This window comes from Phyllostomus hastatus, unplaced genomic scaffold (genome assembly GCF_019186645.2).
Source record: "Phyllostomus hastatus isolate PE091 unplaced genomic scaffold, TTU_PhHast_1.1 phas_contig_81, whole genome shotgun sequence".
NCBI classification, from domain to species: Eukaryota; Metazoa; Chordata; class Mammalia; order Chiroptera; family Phyllostomidae; genus Phyllostomus; species Phyllostomus hastatus.
In genome coordinates, this window is record NW_025333962.1 from 383,626 (window position 1) to 407,070 (window position 23,445).

The 23,445-nt window shown below is 47.3% G+C and overlaps 2 protein-coding genes across 11 annotated transcripts in view; both read right to left on the reverse strand.

Moving 5' to 3' along the window:
• Positions 1-4,788, reverse strand: part of HNRNPM (heterogeneous nuclear ribonucleoprotein M) — a 44,278-nt gene extending 39,490 nt beyond the window's left edge. For 3 of the 6 annotated variants that reach the window (XM_045850531.1, XM_045850532.1, XM_045850530.1), the window contains exon 1: positions 4,598-4,751. In XM_045850531.1, the coding sequence (XP_045706487.1) occupies positions 4,598-4,710 (113 nt within the window). In that variant the 5' untranslated portion in view covers positions 4,711-4,751. Of the gene's footprint in view, positions 1-4,597 lie in introns of all 6 variants that reach the window. The other 3 variants (XM_045850534.1, XM_045850536.1, XM_045850529.1) reach the window with 3 other exon arrangements.
• Positions 4,789-8,265: 3,477 nt separating this feature from the next.
• On the reverse strand, positions 8,266-22,863 carry MARCHF2 (membrane associated ring-CH-type finger 2). 5 transcript variants are annotated; one of them, XM_045850616.1, is made up of 5 exons: positions 22,707-22,863; positions 18,389-18,616; positions 12,198-12,393; positions 10,607-10,816; positions 8,266-8,837 (listed from the first exon to the last, which is right to left on the reverse strand). In XM_045850616.1, exons 2-5 carry the CDS (start codon positions 18,568-18,570, stop codon positions 8,703-8,705), a joined length of 723 nt encoding a protein of 240 aa, XP_045706572.1. In that variant the 5' UTR covers positions 18,571-18,616; positions 22,707-22,863; the 3' UTR covers positions 8,266-8,702. The 5 variants fall into 5 exon arrangements, with proteins under 5 accessions (XP_045706572.1, XP_045706568.1, XP_045706569.1 ...); XM_045850612.1 differs by having other exon boundaries at positions 8,266-8,861; XM_045850613.1 differs by lacking the exon at positions 22,707-22,863 and adding an exon at positions 22,433-22,700 and having other exon boundaries at positions 8,266-8,861.
• Between the last annotated feature and the right edge of the window lie 582 nt (positions 22,864-23,445).

Sequence of the window (23,445 nt, forward strand, 5' to 3'; positions counted from 1 at the left end):
ATGTTAAGTGAAACACACCTACCATATGATACAGTCATCCACAGCCAGATACTTACAGGAGAAAATAAAGCACATATCCACAAAAAACCTTGTCCCTGAATATTATCTGTAGTATCATTAACCTTGTCCCTGAATATTATCTGCAGTAACATTATCTGTAGTATCCCAAAACTGGAAATCTAAATGTCTATTAATGGTAAATGAATAAACAAATTGTAGTGTATCGACAGATGGAAATACTACTCAACAAAAAGTAATACATTACACACAATAGGGATGAATCGTAAAATATTTATACCAAAAAAAAAAAATACACACCAAGTACAGTATGATTTCATCATATGAAACTCTAGATTTGAGAAAATCTACTCTGGCAACCTAATCTACAGCAGGGTTTCTCAACCTTAGCACTACTGACCTCTTAGGCCCAATGATTCTATGTTGGGGGTGGGGAACCCTGCCCTGTGCACTAGAGGGTGTTGAACAGCATTCCCTGATCTCTGTTAAGGATTCCAGTAGCAACCTCATCTCTGTCTTGAAAGTGAAGATGAAGGTGGGAGGAGGGGCTCAGAGGATTACAAAGGGGTGAGAAAAAGCTTCAGGGTGTTACTAAATCTTGATTCAATGAGCATTTCATTTAATTAAAATTTATTGGAGTTGACACTGGTTAATAGAGTCATATAGGAGAGTGAGGGTTTTATATACTGACACTTTACCAAACTATGTGCAGTTTATTGTGCCAATTACAACAGGTTTTTAAAATTTCTTCTCATGTTTATTAAATTTCAAACCTAACCCCAGTAACTGACTTGTAACTAAAACATAAAATAACAAATTTGTAACCTCTCAAAGAAACTTACTGTCAAGTCCCAGGAAGTTATCTACCTAGGCCAGCTAAATGTCTTACCAATCAATATTCTCCTTGCTAACTGGCTTTCAATTCCCAATTGCCAGTGATTCTGATTATATTTGATTCTGGCACCCAGGCATCCACATAAATTCTAAGTAGAATTAAAACCTTTTCTGAAATTCGAGAAGCCTGTTTCATCATACATCAAAAAAGACAAGCCTAAAATATCTGAAAGTACTGTACCTTCCAAGTCAGTGTATTTAATGGCTTTGCGTGATTCACTGCCTGCATTCTTTGAAAATCAGTAATTTTTGTCAATGATCCACAACACCAGAATTATATATACTATAAAGATCACCACTAAAAAAAAAATGAAGTGCCTACTCCACAAAAAACTGCTACATTTCTTGTTTAAAACAATGGATCCCTACTCTCTCATGCCTCCACAGCATTCCCATGTATAGTACTTTTACTTGCAGAGTTCTTCAATCAAGAATGTAGTCTGAAATGGCAACCCCAATACCCTGAAATCCTTAACACATCCCCTAAGGCAGGGGTGTCAAACTCATTTTCACCGGGGCCACATCAGCCTCATGGTTGCCTTCAAAGGGCTGAAACAATTTTAGGGCTGCATAAATGTAACTACTTCTTAACTGTTAAGGAGTTGAAATGACATTCAGCCCTTTGAAGGCAACTGCAAGGCTGATGTGCCCCCAGTGAAAATGAGTTTGACACCCCTGTCCTAAGGGAAAAGACTCCCGAATTCCTTTTAACTCTTGAGAACCACCCCTTATGTAAAATGATTCTTCGAAGAAACCTTTTCAATCCTAAACCCCTCTAATGCATGAAGAGGTGGAGACCACGGTTCACAGCGCTATGGTAGCTCCAGGTCCACCACTTAACCACCCACATAATTCAAGTTCTTTTCCTCTCTAGTTCTTTCCAGTAAAACCTGTATCCACCAAAGCTCACAGGATGCTGTGAGAATCAACAGTATAACAAAAAAGCAGCTTGGTAAATGTTAAACACAACATTTCAGGGAGCAGTAATACAGGTGACTAAGAAGTAGGGTCCCACATCAAAGCCTAAATCCCAAAGTACCTTTGCTAAGCCTCAGTTCCTTCATCTGTAAAAGGTTACTCTCCACACAGGTTTAAAGGACACACTTGGCACACAGTGACTATGGCAATGACACATTTTCCTACCAATAATTTTCTTGAGGGCAGTAGGGAGGGGAACTGATTCACTCCTAGCCTTCTACCACTGCGCATACCGATTAGGCTTTAAAAACAAGCTCACCAAAGCAATGGCTGAGGAAACCTAGATGTTGTACTTATTATAGACTACTGAAGGAGCAATTCAGCTTTCAGTTCTATGAATGCAAAACACTGTAACGAGAGAACCCACCTGAGAACCCTGAAAAGAAACAAGCAATCTAATGTTTGCAGACTGTTAACTGACATAACCATGAATAAAATCACAGAGCAAAATGAAAAAGAACTGGCTGCATTGCATACAATCAAACAATCGAGAGCCCCCTATTCTAATTCTGAGCTCAGAATCTTATGTACCTTATTTTTAAGTGTAACAACAGTTTTTGAAGTACAGTTCAAAAACAACAAGCACTCGAATCATTGCAAAGCAGCAAGGGTACTGATGTCAAGATGTCCTCCTCCCCTAGCTTCTTTGGGTCAATAACCTTATCCTGAGATTCCTCAACTATTACAAAAAAATTTTTTTCTGCCTTAGCTGGTGTGGCTCGGTAGACTGAGCACCAGACTGCGAAGCAAAGGGTCGCTGTTTCGATTCCCAGTCGGGATACTCTGGTTTCTCTTCAGAACGTACAAATCTTTCACCTTTCACCCAGGCGGGGCACAGGCCTGGGTTGCGGGCCATATGCCCAGTAGGGGGCCCTCGAGAGGCAACCACGTATTGGTAAATTTCCCTTTCTGTCGCCCTTCCCCTCTAAAAATATATAAAATCTTTAAAAATTTTCTTCTTCTTAGTCGCAGAACAGAATAGACATAAACATTACCTCCCCAGTTATCTATACTAAATATAAGTTTTTATTTTTAATATCATGTTATGCTTGTCAAATGAATCAGTCACAAAATAACTATTTGAAAATGAGTGGAAAATGGTAAATTTTTAAAGAACCTCAGATGTTAAATATTCTATAGATAGTTCAACTTCTCACCTAGTCCAATTCTAGCAGCCCTCCATTCTGTGATTAAGTGCTTTGAAAGAAAAAATATACATGATATAAATGTCTCAAAGGCCTCCTAATAGAGCCCTCTGAAATCCAACTAGGCTCCCCTAGACGGACGATGAAAAAAGTCTAAAATGGGCACATCCCTTTCCAGAGTTTTCAATAAAGTGTTGATACTATTTCCAGAACACCTTACTCTTGATCTCCTAAGGAAAGTTTAACATACCTATATTTAGTGAATGCTCATAAAGTGCTTTAACTACATTCACTTTTAATCCCCGCAAATTGTAGTTATGCACATTAAAAATTTGAGGAAAAGTAAATTTGTAACAGAATGTATAATTCTGTTTACAAGAAGTTTAACAAGAAGCTGGGGGATGGGGAGAATGGGAAGTTATTGGTTAATACTCAAGTTTGGGATGATAAAAAATTCTGAATATGGATGGTGATGGTTGTGCAACACTGAATGCACTTAATGAAACTGAATGGTGCACTTAATGAAACTGAATGATACACTTGAAATCGTTAAAACTGTAAATTTTTATTATGCATGTGTTACCCCAATTTTTAAAACACTTATGGGAAATCAAGTATGTGCTCAGCCTTCCCCTCTTCTCCCCCAACAGGTGCTAGTTGGAGCCAAAACGTCTTATTTCAGGTGACTGCCATCAGAATGAGTGGGTTTCACGGGGACACAAGATCATGTTTTAAAGAAAATTTTAAAACCAAGGATCCGAGACAGAGCCCCAAGCAAGACTCTAAAAGATGACGGAGTTTGGAAGTGGGTGGCCAGAAGAATGATGGAAAATGTTCCCCTAGAACACGGAAGAGAATGTTTCCTCTCTTTTTTTCTTACTGTTTGTTTCTAAAGGTGAACACGGAGCAGAAGACTCCATCGCTCCACTAATATTCACCGCACACCTGAGGGAGGAAGTGAGAGGCAAAGAGCGTAACTCGAGACACAGCGTGGGGCACGCGCCTGAGACTGGAGGAGTAGAGGAGGCGGCCGGGGCCGTCCTCGAGGCCCCGTACTGAACCTACCCGCCTTCGCTACCGTTTATCCAGGCCGTACCCGTGCCCAAGTCCTGCGCGCTAACTCCTTTCCCCCTCCCCCCTCCCCACTTTACCGATCGGGTTACTAAGACCCCAGGCAAGTAGGAGGTGTTGAGGGAAAAATGTAAACCCCCGCGCACAAGGTCACTCGACAGGTGAGCGGGACGCAGACTTGGGGGTTCGCTGGCTTTAAGGCCCGCGCCATCATCCCCTCCGCGCAGAGGCCAGGCCTGAGGCCTCGGGGTTGGACCTGGCTTAGAGGAATCGGGCGAGTGGAGGCCCTAGGACAAAAGAGTAGTCTTTGAGGCGCTCCCGCTGCCGCATAACTGCACTCCTCACGAGCTTGGCTGCCCACACCCACCGCAGGCCCCTCGGGGAAGGCCTGGACGGAGGCCGCGCCAGGGAGAAGCAGCCAACAGACATAACGGAGCTGCTGCCGGCGCCACAAAATGCCGGTCCGGAACAAGAAGACGTAAAATACTCACCCTTTAGGCCCCGGAGCCCCGTTGCCGCTCGGCGCGCCGGGCGCACCGCTTTCTCCCTCCATTTTGGGCTCTGTCGCCGCCACCTCCGCCGCTGCTTCAACCCCTGCCGCCATTTTCTCCGCGTCTGGGCTTTGTGTGAGCGAGCAAGCTGCACGACGCTGCGCCTGCGCGATCACGTGACCCGGCGCGACCAGTAACGCTTGCGCGCGCCGCGGCCGGCTCCGGCTCGGTCCCCTCGCATCCTGTGCCACGCCCCTGATTCTGGCCAAGGCGTCCCAGTGCAGGCGCAGACTGGTAGCTGTTATTCATTCATTCCTGCAATAAATTCGATTTACAGACACCAACTGGGTCATCCACCCGCACTTGAGGTCTAATAAAGGGAGGCATCACCCCACGCCCCACCCAGACCTAGTCACTTTCAGCTTTCTCTAATCAGCTGGAGCAGAGGGGCAAAGAAAGTTTTGTTTACCAAAATAAAAAGGCGTTGTCTAGGGCTAGGCTGTAAGACTGGTGCGCAAAATGCTGTCTCTAAGTATCATCCTGCACCAAGAATAACCAGGCTCTGTTCGGTCGTCTGCCCACCACGCTGGGAGGTCCTGGGTGCAAAGCTCATAGCCTAAGACTTTTTCACTGAACCCATTAACCAACAGCCAAACGCATAGCTGGGGATTCAGTATGTGTTCATGGATGTTTCTTAAGTGAATGAACAAGCAAGAAGCCACTTATGATGGGAGAAATGAGTTGCAGGCCAAGAGATCCCATTAACTTTAACTGGGGCTTCTTCCTGCTGAACCCTGGGTCCCTCTGCCCTGAGGGCTTGTCCCTGTCCCCAAACAGGTTTTCAAGGCTGTTACAGGATGTCTTGGGGCAGAGCCCAGGGAAAGGGCCAGAGCCAATGGTAGTATTCAGAGGTTCAGGTCTCCTTCTCCAGGAGCTCCCCACCTCTCCAGTTTCTTTGGAACTTTGAAATTGCATTGAATCTTGCAGAAGTTCCTATCTAACCAAACTCTCTCTAGGCTCACAAAGGTCAAGAGGTTTTAGTGTTTTTCTTTTTTTCCCACCGCTCTCAAAGAATGACTGTGTTCCATTAGGCTGGAGGAGAATATTTCACCTACCACATCCTTTCAGCTGTTTAGTTAGGCCTGTTGATTCTGACCCAGGTTGAAAACTCCAGTCCCAGAGAATTAATTCATCTGGTAGCCCAGCCGAACAGGAGGCTATGCCCCACCCTCCTTTTCCAGTTCCATTCCTACATACTTCCTAAACTCACCTGTCTCATGCACGGAATTATCTTCTCCCACCCATTTGCAAGTCCCTCCTCCCACGCCCCCTCCTGAAATCTCTACTAAAAACCACTGTGCACACCAACCCTTCTCCCTCCCATGGCTCTGCTGGAATCTACCTCAGTTTACCTTCCTCCCCCTTAGATTTCTCCTACACTGGAGGAGGCCCTGGAACAGAAGTCTTCCAAACCTCTGAATTTCCTTGCCCGGCAGTGCTCAGAGATGGTGGAAAAGAGCACAGCAATCTGTCAGTAGAATCAGGGAGAAGAATCCAAATGCAAAGGATCAGACACAACAAAAGCTACCTCTCACCTCTTTAATCCTTTCTTCTTCAGTGGGTATGCCAGATTAGCAACACACCAGGCACTGGCTAAGGAGACAAACTGTCTTCCAGGCTGGGGTCTCCTATAGGCTGGTGACTTGACCTAACACTGCCTAGATTCCTGGTTTTTTTGCCATCTTCTTTCACACATTTCTTTCATTGACACACTTTCTTTTCCAAAGCATATGTTTTAAAATTGTGCTTCATGGGGGTTGGGAGATTGGGTGCAAGAAGGGAAGGGAAGGGAAGGGAAGGGAAGGGAAGGGAAGGGAAGGGAAGGGAAAGAGAGAGAGGGAGAGAGAGGGAGGGAGAAAGAAAGAAAAAGAAAGAAAGACAGAAAGAAAAAGAAAAGAAAGAAAAGAAAGAAAGAAAGAAAAGAGAGAAAAGAAAAGGAAAGAAAAGAAAAGGAAAGGAAAAAAAAGAAAAGAAAAGAAAAAAGAAAAGAAAAGAAAAGAAAAGAAAAGAAACCCAGAGAACAGTATAGTATTTACCAGAGAGAGACGGGTGTTGGGGGAGGTGGAAGACGGTATAAAGGGGGATAAAGGTGATGGAAGGTGAATTGACTTTGTGTGAACATACAACACAATATACAGATTATGTATTGTAGAATTGTATACCTGAAACCTATATAATGTCACTCCAATAAATTCAATTAAAAAGCTGTGTTTTACATCACAGCCTATGTTGTAAATTTGCTATAAAGAGCTTACTGTAAAAATAAATAAGAGGATGATGCTATTAAAGTATAAATTTAGTCATGCATGCTGCCAAAGTCTCTGAGCCTAAGGCTTGCTCTCTCTTTGCTGGGGTTAGGGGTCATTAAAGACAGCTTAGCACCAACCTACAACTTTCTCCTAGACACAGTTGAAAGCATTAGAAGAGGTTTGCGAAGGAAACAGTTTTCTCTCTTCATGGTGACATATCCTGGGGTCTCTTTGCACCATCCTCAGGGCACCACACTCCAAAAATGGCCTGGAGAGGTGGGTACTAGAGGGTGAGCAGTTGCAGGGGTGAGAGTTTAACCCTGTGCTTCTGCAGACCACCAGAGGCTTTCAAAGCCTTGCTTATCTAATTGCCCCTCCCAGCCTTCTGCCCCTCAGTCACTTTGCCCCAGCAACATCATCTGCTGTGCTACTCCTCCTATAGGCGACACAGTTTCCAGTTTCCAGGCCTTTGCTCTTTGCTATTCCCTCCACTCTATGGCCAGGCTGGCCTCCCCTTGCCTTTCTAGTATGGGTAAAAAGGGTTTTTCTTCCTCCTGGGTAAGGCACAGAACCAGACAGGGATTCATGGAAAAAACAATAGAACTGTGTCCATCAGGAATGAATGACTTTGAGTGAATGACCCATTGCTCTGAGCCCCACTTTGCTCACCTACCAGTGGATTTAATCAGACAACCCCAGCACCTACTCTTCAGAGCTGCTCTGAGTATTAAATGTGGCCTAATACAGAGAGCCCTCAAATGTAAAAGGCTCAGAAAGTGCTCAGGAAGTGACTGCTATTATTAGCATGACCTTCTCCTGCTTCTTCCCTGAGTCTTCCTGGAAGGGGAAGCACAAAGCTCAGCCCTGGGGCAATGCAGACCCATGATCAATTTCAACTCTGCTTCTTAGAACTGTGTGACCTTAGACAGAGGCTTCCCTGCCCTGGGCCTCAGTCTTTGCATCTGTAAAGAGGAGGTAACATCCATTTCTTCCTGCCAGGAATGCTAGTGAGAGTTGGAGGAAGTCTGTGAAGGTTCTGAATGGAGTCTCCTCCAGGGTGACCCTCGATAACTCTGAACATTAGTTATTAATGAGTGTAAAGGGCTCAGCATGGCATCTGGCCCACAGTAGATGTAAAGTGGAAACTGTTCTTACGTGTATTTATTTTAAATCATTATTATATAACTCTGCTACCTGCTTCTCACTTGAAAACTCAGACTTGGCTTCTTCTGCTGTGTTTTGCAATAGACCCCTCAAACCAGCCCAGTGCATGTTTTAACCTCCGTGTAGTCCCTGACTCCCCTTGGTCCACATCCCTCACTTTGAGTCTCCAGTTCTGAAATATAATTGACAAATCTATTTTATCCAGTAAAGGTTCCTTTATTCATTTGAGTTGGGGTTTTGAAACTTGGTGCAACTTTATAAAGTCAAGGGTGCCAGGAAAGTGAGCCTGCCAGGTGCAGAGAAGTACAAGAAGCTTGCGGAATCTCCCACCTATGGGCACCTTCAACTAGCCTATGGTCACGGCTGTTGGCCCTCAAGGGGCCAAGTGGACCTCAGAATGAGATCAGGGTGCCTGCTCTGTGTGAAGCTCAGGACCACTTCCACCTGTCCTCCTCATATACAACAGTGTGCAAAACAATCTGAAAATATCTTCACACAGGATCACAGAACCGGCTCCACTTGGTGTCTCCTGGTCTAAGAAGCGTTCTGGCCATGCAGGAAGGGTTGGGCAGTTTCCATCCTACCAAACTCCAGGGCATCATCAGCTGCCTCTGGCCCTGCCAGCCCAACCTTCACACAGGCGTCTCTTCCGCCACCTTCTTCAGGAATCCAGCAGCCAGTAGGGAGTGCTGGGTAGCCTCAGAGCCGTCTGTGTCCCGGATCTTCAGGTGAACTTTCTGGTTGGTCCTTCTCCACTCAGAGTACAGCTGGCAATGATAGCGGAAGGAGACCTGTGGGCAGGGCAGGGATGGGTGGGAAGGCCAGCCAGCAGACATCCACCCCAAGGGAAGAAAACAGGACCCCTGAAGCAGTGGCCTTGGCCCATGCCAGGGCCAGGCACAGGCTTCCCGAAGCAGAGACAGTCTTTTTCATACAGACTGTGCACACAACCCCATTCACTCTCCTGGGGAAAGTCCCCACTAGCATTCCAGGGCCCTACAAAGCGGGGACAATCTTTCAGAGGGTGAGAGTGAAGTGGTACAGCTTCTTGGAAGGGATTAAATGTCAATGGGTCATGGAACTACAAAAACTTGGAAGCCACCAAAATGTCCTTCAGTAGGTAAATAAGTAAACTTTGGGACATCAGATGATGAAATATTATTCAGCACTAAAAAGAAATGAGCTATCCAGCTGTGAAAAGACATGCAGGAATATTAAATGCATGTTACTAAGTGAAAGAAGCCAATTTGAAAAGGCTACAACCTGCATAATTCCAACTCTGACATTCTGGAAAAGGTAAAACTATGGAGAGAGTAAAAAAAATCAGTGGTTGTCAGGAGTTGAGGGTGGGGAAGGAGGAATGAATAGGTGCGACGCGGAGGATTTTTAGGGCAGTAAAACTACTCAGTATGATACTGTAATGGTGGATACATTTGTCCAAACCTATAGAATGAACAACACCAAGATGAACCCTAATGTGATCTATGGATTTTGGGTGATAACGATGTATCAATGGAGATTCATTAATTGTAAGAAATGTACCCGCTGGTGCCATGTTGATACTGGGGCAGCAGGGCGGGGCCTATGTGTGTGTAAGAATAAGAATATATTAGAACTCTAATAAATAGTCTATAGAAATTGTTTTTAAGTAAATGTCAATAGTTCATACTCTTTGACCAAGAAAATTCCAAGAAACATTTGCACGGGTGGTGCCCAAAGCACTATTCATGACAGCATGAAAAAAATGGAAGAAAAACAAACATTGGAAAGCACCTCATATCCTATCAAGAGGGATTAGTTAAATCAATATTAAACACCCATAGAATGAATGACAGCTGTCTGGCTGCCTTTTTCTTTTTAAAGAACACTAGCAAAGAGGAAATAAGCAGACTGCAAAGCAGTACCTATGTTATCCTATTTGTATTTTAAAAATACACACATACACACACACACTGTTAGATGCAATGAAAAATAATTTTTGAGGAGAGAATGCTCCAACAGACAACAGTGGTTATATCAGTGGGGTGAGACTTTGGGGGGCCCTTTTCTCTCCGAGCAAGGGTTCTAAGGCCTGCCAGAGGCCTGGAACAACTCCTCCACCTCAGTCTCCCTCTCTCTCTTTCAGTTGCTTTTTCTCTCATCTCTTGATCTTCCTCTCTCTTGGTCTCTCTCATTCTCCTGCTCTTTCTCTCTGCCTTTTGGTCTAAGTCTCTCTGTGCCTCCATCCCCTCCTCCCCACTGCTTCCCTCCTCCCCTCCCTGTTCCCCTCTCCCCCAGCCCAGTCTGGGTGGGCTCGTGGATGGCAGGGCCTACACTCAGCACTGATGATCTGGCACCCTGGTCTCCATGGAGCAGAAGGCTCACTTCCAGCTCAGGCTTCCCTAAACCATGGTTAGGCTCAGAATCTGGAGTTCCACCCAGGGCCACATGGAGAGACATAGAAGGATTCCCCCTCAAGCCACTGACCAAACCCCTGGCCTGGCTGCCCCGAGCTGGAGACCCCTAGACACCTGCCCTCCGGCTGACAGCCACTCACCAGCGTCCAGAGGACATAGATGGTGAAGAGGGCGATGGTGAGGGCAATGAGCCCCACGGCCTCAAGCCGGCTGTGGAGCCGGAGGTGGTCCTGGGCCCCACGCAGGCACAGCCAGCCCGAGATGGTGGCCAGAGGTGTGATGAACAGGAAACACACCATGTCACAGCACAGTGTCCGCTTCTCTGTCCGAGGCCCCGGGTCCTTCAGCCACTGCAGGGGGTAAGGAAAGGGGGGAGCCACTGAGAGGGACTACACACCATCCTCCAGCTAGCCCCAACCTAGGGATGGGGTGCGTGACCTCTAAACTCTGTGCCTCATGACTACTGGGCCCTGCAGGCCCAGCCTCCTGCCTGACACCAAACCCCCTCCTCCCTCCTTACAAATATTTAGTAAGCCTATGCTGAGCCAGGCCCTGCTGGGCATCTGTGCCCCACTTTACAGAAGAGGCAACTGAGAGGCACAGAGGAGCTAACTCATCTGTGCCAACTCGCACAGCTAATTTCCCACAAAGCTGGATCAGAAGCCAGGAAGTCTTGCCCCACGGCCTGTGTGCCCTTAACCACTGTGCTACATCACTTGCCACAGATGACTGGGCAAAAGAAAGGTGCTTCACTCATGAAGTTCCAGCAAGCAGGACAGAAAGGGTCCCCACCCTCCCAGAGCACCCATGCTGGTGAGGTGAGGTACAAAATGGAGTGGATGCTCAAGGAAGAAAAGGCCTTGCCAAGGAGGTAACAGTGAGGACCAGGTGAGTGGAAGGAGCCATGTGAAGAATGGGGGAGACGGCACTCCAGGTGGCAGGAATAGCAGATTCAAAGGCCCTGACTTGGGAGTGTGTGACCTAGACAAAGTACAGCAGGGAGGAGGCCTGTGTGGCTGGAGAGTGAGGGAGAAGGGGCTCCAGGAAGGGCAAGCTCTCCCTCCCACTGTTTTCCTAAGAGCCCAGCTCCCAGGTATACCAGGGCCCTTCCTAGGAGCCCATGCCACAACCCAGTGTCATCATCCTGCTGCTTTCAGCCACCCCTTGCCAAGCTGGGCAGGGAGGAGCCTGAAGGGCATCCAGGTAGGCAGCAGGGCCCTAGGGAACAGGAAGACACCAGCCACACCTGGGAATGCCCTGTCTCAGTCCTGACACATCCCACTCAGGCTAAAGTCTGAGTTCCCAGGCACGGTCCACAAAGCTGTGTGTAGCCTATACCACCTCCTTCCAGGCTACTTTCCCCACCCTTTAACTCACTCAATGCTAGCCATTGGGCTTTGTCAAAAACACTGAGCTCTTTCTGGTTTCAGGGTCTTTGCACTTGCTGTGCCCTCTGCCAAGACTGCCCTTCCCAGGTTCCTCAGGTCTCAGAGGTCACCTGAAGGGACCAAATCAGGGAAGGGGCACAAGGTTTGTCAGGTCTGGAACCTCAAGCTGAGTTCCCCACCTGCATCAGTGGACTCTACAGGGGGATAGGAAGAGGAAAGAGGTCCACCCTTATACAGAAGCTGCATCTGTAGCCCACCAGGATCCTCCAGGGCAGTTTTCTCAGCTGGACCCATGCCTGCCTTCCTCCCCTTTGTCCACTCCAACCAAGGCTGCTAAGCATACCTCTGTGAGGGGCCGGGGCCGCTTCTCCACTGCAAACTCTGTGTGGCACAGCTCACAGTAGCTGGTGTTGGATGAGGAAAGCCATCTCTCCAGACAGCTCTTGTGCACGGTGCCCAGTGTGCCAGTGCAGCCACACGGAGACAGCAAGCTCTCCCCATTTGCTCCCTCATGGCAGATCCGGCAGAAGGGACCATCGCTGGACAAAAAGATGGGACACATGAACAATAATCAGGCTTTCTGCCTATGCCTTCTTCACTACTCACTGGATTGTGAGCCACTTAGCAAACTCCTATTCGTCCTTCAACACCCAGCTCCAAATGTCCTTTCCTTTGAGAAGCCTTCCCAGACTCCCACAGGTGGAGTGATATACTTTCTCACCAGGGTTCTTGCAGCACCCTTTTATACCTGTCTACCCAAGATCCACTCCTTTTCCTGCAATACCACGCTGGTTGTCCTGGGCAATGGCCCTGCTCTTAACTCTTGGTCTTCAAGGCCTAGGGCAGAGCTGATGATACCCCTGATGACTTCAGGCCTGACCAATCAAAACACTGCACACGGTTGGCCACAGGACCAACTCAGGTCATGTGTGATGCAATCAGAGCCACAGGGAATTAACTGCTGAAATTCTTCACCTCTGCCCCACCGTAAACTACAGACAGCATGACTGATGTAAGTCTGAAGCTTCTGGTGGCAGCCTGGTTTCCACATGGAGTCTGTGAAGGATGCCAAACATAGAAAAACAGGAAAGTAGAGCCAAGGAAGAGACAGGGAAGGACAGATTCTTTAGGAGATCAATCAGAGGTGCTGGACCTAGCCACACCTAAAGACCATGCTACCTGAAAAACCTGTGTACCCAGGGAGAAGAGCTCCCCTGCTCCTCCGCCTGGTGGGGCTCAGACAACAGACACATCAAGCATCACAGAGCCCCTTCAGGGAAGTCTCAATCCTAGCCTGTCTCTGGGGATGCTAGTCCTTAGGGCAGCTCAGGAGGCTGGGAGTGTGGTCTTGGTGGGCCCAGAGGCTGCCTAGCACATGAGTCATTGTTTTCCAGACATTTCTGCCCAGAGAGGACTGTGGAACATGTGAAGAAGGAGAAGTAAGAAAGCAGTTTTCCAGAAAACACCAGTTTCCCCTCGGAAACTGTTTTCCATTCTTTTCTCAGCAGTTCTGCTGGAGGGGCAGGACCTGGCTGCTTTGAAACCAAAGAGCTGAGCTGACCCCTCATATCTGCCTTCTATCTACAGTCCTGTGTAGGGTGTGGCTTTCTCACACTCCTGGCTACATTCTCACCCGAACCCTGATCCTAGCCACTCCCCCAACAAGTTCACAAGAAAAAAATTCAGCTCCAGAGCCCAACCTTGAAATGTGGAAATGACAAGAACCTTGAGGAAGAGCCATGTCAATTTGGGGTCTGTACTGGAAAATTCTATTTTGGAGGAGCAAGTTCAGAGAGAAAAACAAAACAAAAACAAATTTATGATTGAGTACTTATGCACTGAGTGCTATTTGAAGTTCAACATCTTGGATTCATTTGTCTCATTCTCACAGGGAGCCTAGGAGGAAGGTGCCCCATTTCAGAGATGGGGAAACTGGGGCTTCAAGGGATAAACTCAATTATGCAAAATCTCATAGCTAGTCATCTGCAAAGCTGGGAAATCTTGCTCTAGGACCTGTGTATCCTTGGCCGCTATGCTACTAACATGTATGCTGCCTGCCACAGATGGTGGGGCAAGAGAAATGGGCTTCACTCAGGAAATTCTGGCAGGAAAATAACGTCCATGACACAGATGGGAAGGAAACGGCATAAGGAGTGGGTGTGACATGCACGGACCCCAGTGCACTGTCCTGAGAATGCTCCAAGCACAAGAGGAAGAGGGAGAATGTGACAAGGAAGGAAATGAAAGCTGGGGGTAGGGCAGTAGGGGAAGACCAGGTGGAAAAGCTGGGGATACAAAAATGCTCTGGGAAGTTTCCAGAAGGGCCTGGGCCCACTCACAGTCTAGTGGGCAGGAACGCCAAGGGGTCAGGGGCCAGAGGGGCCCCAGATGCTTGCTCCAAAACTAAGCCTTGGTGGATTATCCTGGGCCCTGGAGACACCACTTAGGCCTTTCTCTTTGGCCTCTGCAGGTTTAAAGGTCCAGAACTTTCTACCCAGCCTAGACTTTGCCGTGAGCCCTCAGGAATCAGGGTCTCCTTTGAAGCAAAATGGGAGGCTTGATTATTATGGAAGCACTGAGTATTAAATCTTTGAGTCCCACCCAGCTGTTCTCAGAGGGCAGAGACTGGCTAGGAGGAGTTCCAGTGGGAAGGGGTAGGCAAGCGAATGATGACCTGCTTGCACAGCCTCTACCAGTCTCCAGTAAGCTACTGGCAACAGCTGGAGGACCCTCATTTACTCCTGGGGAGACTGGCCAAGAGGCTGGAGGGCCACATTTCTGTGTGGTGACGGCTCTTTGGAAAAACGACGGCTTTCTCTCTGGGAAGGGCCAATCTCCCCTGGCCTTCATCCTGGACAGGTTGGGTTTGAGTTGCATCAGAGGCAGAGGGGAGGAGAAGCTGTGTCATAGTGGCTCAGGGGCCGATCAGGAGGTCCTGGTAGTCTCAAAGGGCATGGCTATCCTGGCTACCAGCTTGTGAGCAGAGGGGATGCTCTGCCCCCCACTGCTTGCCTGGGTCTAGGAGAGGGCTGTAGAAGAGGTTGGTGGGACCCATGAGCTTCTTCCTTGCTTCTCCCTCACTCTAGCAGGAGCCCTGGGTTCAAACCTCAGTTCTACTCAGTGACACAGGCAGGTAGGTCTACCTCCCTCTGGGCCTTGGTTTCCCCATGTATCAAGAGGGAGGGTGGTTCATGGTGAGTTCAACTCAGTGCCCCTCACAAGCCCCTTGTAGGGAAAACCCAGCTTTAGTCAACCTTCTCCCCATCCCCTTGCCCAGATAGCTCTGGCTAGGAGGCCCCTGGGCTTGCCAAGTGTCCCCCTACTCCCAACCAGAACACGGTCTTGTCTTCAAGGGATCTGATGGAAATACAGGCTTGAAACCCAGCACCCTGTAAACTTGTATAGCCACTAAAGAAAACAATATAGAAATTTCTCAAAAAATTAAAAATAAAGTTGCCATATGACCCAGCAATTCTACATCTGAGCATTTATCTAATAAACACAAAAACACCAACTCAAAAAGACACATGCACCTCTATGTTCATTGCAGCATTACTTACAATAGCCAACACATGGAAAAAATCTAGATATACATAGACAAATGGATAAAGAAGATACAGTAAATATATGTAATAGAATATTACTCAGCCATTAAAAAAAATGAAATCTTACCATTTGTGACAACATGACTAGACCTAGAGTGTATGCTAAATGAAGTCAGAGAAAGACAAATACCATATGCTCGCACTTACATGTGGAATCTAAAGAACAAAATAAATGAACAAACAAAACAAAACAGAAACAAACTCATAAATATAGAGAACAAACTCTGGTTGCCAGAGGGGACTAGGGTGAAGTGATGGGTGAAAAAGGATAAGGGAATTAAGAAGTACTAATTTCCGCCCTGGCTGGTGTGGTTCAGTGGACTGAGGCCCACCTGTGAACCAAAGGGTAGCCAATTGATTTCAAGTCAGGGCACATGCCTGGGTTGTGGGCCAAGTCCCCAGCTGGTGGCATGAGAGAAGCAACCAGACATTATTGTTTCTCTCCCTCTTTTTCTTCCTCCCTTCCCCTCTAAAAATAAATAAATAAAATCTTAAAAAAAGAAAAAAAGACATACAAACTTCCAGTTATAAAATAAGTCATCGGGACAGTGTATAGCATAGGGAATACAGTCAATAATATTATAATGACCATGTTACTTGACTTATTGTGCTGATCACTTTACATAAGATACAGTCATCCCTTGCTATATCGCGGCTCACTTATAGCCGTGACATAGCGAGGGACGACTGTATACTTCACTGGTGAGTACCCAGATGGAGGTAAGTATAGCTGTTTAACAACATTTTATATGTTGTTAAAAGTACGTACATTTGAGTGTAGAAAGTATTTAAGAGCATATGAAGTGTTTATAAGATTGTGGGAAAGATTAATAAGAGAGTGGGAAAGGTTTATCAGAGTGTGGGAAGGGTTTATAAAGCCTTAAAATACATATAAATAATAAAATAAATATAACACCACTACTTCGAGGATTTTCACCTATCGCGGGGGTCTCTGGAACATAATTCCCACAATAGGTGAGGGATCACTGTATGTAAATGTTAAATCACGATGTTGAAAAAAATCATGATGTTGTATACCTGAAACTAATATAATACTGTATGTCAACTATAATTAAAAATAAAGACAACATAGTCCTGGCTGAGTCGCTCAGCTTATTGGAGCATTGTCCCACACACCAAAGGGTTGTGGGTAAGATCCCTGGTCAGGGCATATACTCAGGTTGCAGGAGTTTTTATTCTTTTCTTCCTTTTTTAAAAAAGATTTTATTTATTTATTTTTAGAGAATGGGGAAGGGAGGGAGAAAGGGAGGGAAACACCAATGTGTGGTTGCCTCTTGCACATCTCCTACTGGGGACCCAGCCTGCAACCCAGGCATGTGCCCTAGACTGGGAATCGAACCAGTACCCTTTGGTTCACAGGTGTGCACTCATTTCACTGAGCCACACCAGCCAGGGCCTAGGTTGCAGGTTTGATCCCTGGTAGGGGTGCATACAGGAGACTGCTGATTGATGTTTCTCTCTCACATCAATGTTTCTCTCTCTCCCTCTCTGTCCATTACTCTCTCTTTAAAATCAATAAACATATCCTTGGGTGACAATTTAAAAAATGCAACATAAAAAAAATTAAATAAATAAATAAAAGCATGGAAACAAACAAACAAACAAAAAAAACCTGCCTTGGAGAAGTCTGGAAGGAAAATCCCCAATCTCATCTGGGCTCTAGCAGAACTTCCTGGAGAAAGTGACACCAGGCAAAGAGTGGCAGTGAGCTGCCTCCAAAGCCCTGAAAATCTTCCATCTGCTTCTTTTTTATGTTTGAAAACTTAGGAATTAATTCTGACACCTACTACAATATAAATGAACCTCAGCGACATTATACTCAGTGAAATAAGCCAGACAGAAAAAGGACAAATACTGTGGGAATCCACTCATATGAAGTCACAGAGGACCTAGACTGGTGTGGCTCAGTAGCTTGGGTGTTGTACTGCAAAGCAAAAGGTGGCCAGTTCTATTCACAGTCAGGGCACATGCCTGGGTTACAGATTCAGCGTTTGGTCAGGGCATGGTTGGGGTGCATAGGAGAGGCAACTGATCTCACATCGATGTTTCTGTCCCTCTTTTAAAAATAAATAAATAAAATCTTTTTAAAAAAAGAAAGTAGATGTGGATACTAGGGGCTGGGGGGTCAGGGAGGAGAAGGGGGTTTTTTGTTGAACAGGGACAGAGATTCAGATTTACAAGATGAAAAGGATTATAGGGACAGATGACAGTGATGGCTGCACAACAGTGTGAATGTACTTAGTACCACTGAACTGTGCACTTAAAATGGTTATGATGGTAAACATGTGTATTTAAACACAAAAAAATTGGGAGAAAAGCTTCTGAATTGAGTCATAGCAAATAAACAATACATTAAACTTGAAAAACTGGTGGCTATTTTAATGAGTTCAGATGGATTTAAATTTGTGTGGGGTTTGCTTTAAAACTCTTTTCTTTGGAACTGATGACAAACTGGTGAACTAGGCAGATTTAGCTCACAGGTGGGTCTGGAAGGCCAATGCCGAGGTTTAAACATATTTCTCAAATGCCAACAAGGTGGAAAACCCAATTGTGGGCACTATGTATCTCCAATTTAGAGATATGGGGGTGAGGCAACTTGTCCCAGGTCACAAAGGGAAGGAAGGCTGCCTTCAGCATGTCAGCCCAGGTGCTGGGAGTCACCTTCTGCACTTCTAACCCCTTCCTCACACTGCCTCTCCAAAACATGAGCTGTTCACCACATTCATCTTCTGATTGCACATAACAACCTGGAGTTTTGGCTTTTCCTGAAGAATCAGACCTGCTCAGCCTGGGCTCATTTCCCTGACCCACCCACATGGTTAGATTTCTGACCCCAGACTGGGAGGAAATCACTGGGCCTAGAGAATAAGTGAATGGAGGTAAGTATAGCTGTTTAGTCACTACTCACCTTGGCGTGTCCAAGGCCCGGATGACAGTTGAGAGGAGTCGGCCTTCCCTTGAAGTCACCTGTGCCACATATTGAGGTGTCCCAAGGCCTGTGGCCTCCAGGACCTTGGAGAAGGAGGGGCTGTTGGAGCAGTCACACAGGGAGCCAGGCAGGTGGCAGCAATCACCCGTCGTCATGGCCATAGGGAGCACAGGGACTTCAGAGCCCTAGACCCATGGTCCCAGGAGCCTGGGGAGAAGCCAACAGGGAAGTGAGGGGCAAGGCTAGTGGGCTGGACACAGAGCAGGGTTTGAATTCAGCAATCTCAGCCTCCGTTGCCCAGTCTGTAGGATGGGGCTTTGTAGGGGTTGTGAAGATTCAAAGAGATCACACATATAGATCAGCCCAGGCCTAGCATACAACAGGGACTTGTTATAATACCTCTAAGTCTCCTAACAAAAGCCAGCCCTGTCCAGCCTTCAGAGCTTGCAGGCCACCCCCAAATTCACATTTCCAGATATGGTAACAGCACCTAACAATTACTGAGCACCTGCTACGTGGTAGGCCCTCTTCTTGGTGCTTTCCAATGCCAGAACCATGCCCACCAACAATGAGACTGGTTCTCTATGGACTGAATTCGCAGGGCTGAGCTCAGAACAGGGCTCTGAGCAGGTTAGCCTGCTTCTGTGTAAGGCAGAGCAGACCTAGCAATCTAGCCCCACAGACAAGGATGGTGAGTGACCTTGATCAGTCTGGTTCATGGCCTCTTATATAGCTGTGAACTCCTTGACACTTAAGGCCATAAAGGAAGTGGCCCAGGCTGGGGAGGACCTTGGCAGGCCCTGTCCTCACCACAACAGCTGCTGTAAGCCTGGAGATGAAGCCATGGCAGATAGCTGGAGCCTCAGGCAGCAATTCGAAGTCAGCTCTGGGTAGGTGGCTTCAGTAGAGTTTGGGGCCCCACTCTGGGGTTTGATCTGCCAGAAGGAACCCTTGGCAACCCCCTCATCCCTCCCAGAAGCAGCCAGAAACTGCATGTTTCCCTGTGAGAATTTCATGAAAGTACTAGGTGCCCCTCTCAATGCCTATGGAGGTCAGTGCAGGTCCCCTGAAACTAAGGGCCTATCCCCAAGTTACCTCACACCTTTATCTCAGGAGCTTTGAGCCAAGACCTCAGAAATACTCACTGTGTAACCCACAGTCGGCTTTAACCAACTACTGCCAGTTAAAATCTGAGACCCAAAGAGACAGAGTCAGGGGAAAGCAGCGTAAGTTATTGACTAACATTTTGCACCAGGACAGTCTGCCTCTCAAGCTGCTGTCTCAGTGCTGGAGCTCAGAAGGAGTGAATTTGAAAACTGCAGGTATAGCCCACCTTGACTCCAGGAGACTACAAGTGATTGATCACAAGGACTGGTGACCTCTGAATAGCTTGACCAACAGTGGTATAGCCCACCACGCCCTCTGAGCCTCCACAGCAAAGCCAGATAAACAAGTATCAGCCAGAGGAAGGAGAAGCAAGGAGGAAGGGTGCCAGCTGGAGATAACACTGAGGGACAATAGCCAGTCTGCCATGTTGTGTACTGCTGTCCCTTCCATGTGTCTGCAGCCAGAACTTCCAGCCCAGAGGTCAGCAGAGGAGCCAGTGGCCCACCCAAGGGAATGCTCCTGCCCCTCCAAGGGTCAGCTTTAACCTTCCTGAGAGGAACTGGGCATTATTAGAATCATCATAGCTCCTGTATATTAGCTCCACCAATTTTTTTACTATCAGGAAGGAAAAAACTCGCAGGTAGATCTGCAAATGCAAGGCCTGCAAATGGCCAAAATAATAACAGCAATTGCCCTGGCTGGTGTGGCTCAGTGAATTGAGCACTGGCCTGTGAACCCAAAGGTCACGGATTTGATTTCTGGTCAGGACAAATGCCTGGGCTGTGGGCCAGGTCCCCAGTTGAGGGGGTGTGAGAGGCAACAAATGGATGTTTCTCTCACACATCAGTGTTTCCCTTCCTTTCTCCCTCCCTTTCCCTGTCTTTAAAAAATAAACAAATAAATAAATCTTTAAAAAATAAATAACAGCAATTACTCTTAAGGACTTATTGCATACTGGTACTGTATTAAGCTTACTGAACTCTAAACAGTTAAGTGTCCCCTTCAAAGGTCACCTCCCCAAAGAGGCCTTCCCTGACCATCCCAGCTAAAGTTCCATCATCCACATTATTACCCTCACAGAATGGGCCCCGCTCCAAGATGCTCTTATTTCTTCATCTACTTGTATAACCATGTTTGTCTTTCATGTTTCACTGAGCTCTGTGAAGGAGGGACAGAGTTGGACTTGTTCTCCACTGTCCCCAGCACCTGGCCCTATGTCTGCCACAGAGTGGCCACATTAATTTCCCAGCCCCTACTCTGTAAGAACAGACCTGTGTTCTTAAGAACAAGGTCCCACCCTGACCTGTGTGTCTCAGTTGGGTGTCGACCCACAGAGTGAAAAGTTGTTAGTTTGATTCCCAGTCAGGGCACATGCCTGGGTTGTAGCCTGGTCCCCAGACAGGGCACATGGGTCCCCAGATGGGGCGCATGTGAGAGGCAAACAGTTAATGTTTCTCTCCCTCTCTTTCTCCCTGCCTTCCCCTCCCTTTAATAATAAATAAAATCTCTTAAAAGGCTGGACACAAGGTTAGAATGCCAGTTTGCACTCATCTCTGGGGCTGCTGGGCAAACTTGGCCCAGTGCCCTGGAGATGGATTTCACTGAGTTTTTACAGCAAACCTGTGAAGTAAGTCCAATAACTATCCCCATTTGAGACTAAGGCTCAGATGGGGGCAGTTACTTGCCCAAGGTCATACAGCTAAGAGACAGTGCCAAAATTTAAAATTAGTGTAGTGAGTGGATCTGGGACTCAAAAGACCTGTTTTTTGTTTTTATATTTTATTTATTTATTTTTAGAGAGAGGGGAAGGGAGGGAGAAAGAGAGGGGAGAAACATCAATTGGTTGCCTCTTGCGCACCCCCAACCAGGAACCTGGCGTGTGCCCTAACCAGGAATCAAACCAGTGACCTTTCAGTGTGTGGGACAATACCCAACCAACCCACTGAGCAACACCAGTCAGGGTAACGGGTTTTTTTTAAGTCCTGACTTTGTCACTGATGCTGTGTGTGGACAAGTCAATTGGCTTTTCCGGGCCTCAACCTTCTCTGTGAAGTTGATGGAGTTGGTGGACTGTATCTGCTGAAGGGCTTCCTGAGAAGGAGCCCTCAGGATCAATTCCTCCAGTGAAGTAAAGCTCACCCTTGGCTGGGACTGTCTGGGTGATGCTATGGCACCACAACCTTTCCACACCTGCCCCAGTCTCCTTTTACTGAAGGCAGGAAACGGAAAGAAGTCAGAGGACCCTAACTCCCCGCAATGTGATCTGTGGCTAGCTACATCAGTCTCCGGCTTTGGTTTTCTCTTCTATAACATGGTAGTCAAAGTATACCCAGCTCAAAATTCCATAAATATTAAGAAGTCAATAAATATTACCTCTTACTATAATTGTCATCATCAGCTTACAGAACTGTTGGGTTTGATAAGATAAAGCACAGTCAGAGGCTGGCACACAGTAAATGCTCAATAAATGTTCACCGTTTGTTTGTTTGCTTGTTTGTTTGCTTTGTTTTGTTTTGATAAATGTAGAGCCTGTGAAATGCATTCATTCCTCTTCACTCACCACAGAGAGGCTCCTATGTGCCCTTCAGTAGGTAATTCCCTGGCCCTGCTTTAGAGGTCAGGTTCGAATACCAGCTCTGCTCTTACTTGCTGTGTAGCCCTAAGCAAAATCTTGACCTCTCTAAACCTCGATTTCCTCATCTATATAACAGAGATCATATTTAGCACTTATACCTATTATGAGCCCTTCAGGACTAAATGAACCAATCATTTAAATTGTTTGGAGTACCCACTAATAGCCATGCATCCTGCTAAGCAAGTCCTTTCTATACGGTGCCGGGTTCACTATATTTACTATTTCCCAGGCAGAACCCCTTTGAGGAGGAGGTTGAGGAAGGATATTGACCACTTACTGACCGCCTACTGTGTGCCAGAAGCTCTCTTCATTAGCCACCTTCTGGATCAGCCCCATTAGGTTGGCGCTGGGATGACCGATTTTCACAGATGGGGAAACCGAGGCTCGGACACCTCCCGCTGCCCTCAAGACAGGAACTGCGATCCCCTCGTTCAGAGAAGGCAGAGGCCAAGGGTCGGAACCCGGCCGCCCCGCCCGGAACCAGGCGCAGGCCTCGAACTCGGAGATGACCCGCGGACCGATGTCCTCCGATCCCACCTAGCCACCCATGCCCACCTGATCCGCGGCCGGGCCGGGAGGCCGCGCAGGACCCTCCGCTCGCCCCGGCCTGGGTCCCGGCCCGGCCGGTCCAGTCAGCGCCGCTAGCTCAGCTCCGGCTGGCACCTGAGTCTGGACACGGCCCGCTAACCCGACAGTGTCAGGGCCCAATGGTGAGCCAGTCTCTGTCGCTCTGACAAATAGCCGAGCATGTCCCGCCTGGGAAAGGCGGGGCCGGAGGCGACAGGGTTATTCTGGGCCTCACCGGCAACGCAGTGCCGCAGCTTCTGGTTACGCCCCTGCCGCGCTCTAGCCCCGCCCCCCGCCCGACCCCACTCCCAGTCTTGGCCCCTCCCCAACCCAGCACCGGGTCTGAGCGGGACTACTGGCGCCACCTGCCGAGGACCCGTGCTTGTTAATAATAAAACCGTTATAGAATTTGACACCCGGCAGTGATTTGAGTAGAGTGTTCATCACCTCCCTTATGCTTCCCATCAATCCTGAGGGAGGAAGACAACATATGGTCACATTTCACAGAGAGAATACAGAAGCTTAGAGAGGTTAGGAGACCGTGGAAGGGCCGAAAGCCAACATCATTCATTCATTCATTTATGCAATAGATTCATTTACTAAATGTAATATAAACATCAATAAGAAAGCCTATTATCAGTGAGCACTGTGCTAGACGCTGGGGATACAATATTGAGTAAGAGAAATTGCTGCTCTTATGGACTTCAATCTAGGGAGTGAGGCAGAC

Bases quoted from the DNA above. Each gene is read 5' to 3' on its own strand.
- MARCHF2 (XM_045850612.1), bottom strand. From the start codon at position 18,570: ATGGCCATGACGACGGGTGATTGCTGCCACCTGCCTGGCTCCCTGTGT. The intron at 12,394-18,388 runs GTGAGTAGTGAC...CTTTTTGTCCAG, and splicing joins CGGGCCTTGGACACGCCAAG to CGATGGTCCCTTCTGCCGGA. The intron at 10,817-12,197 runs GTATGCTTAGCA...TACCCCCTGCAG, and splicing joins GGCCCCGGCCCCTCACAGAG to TGGCTGAAGGACCCGGGGCC.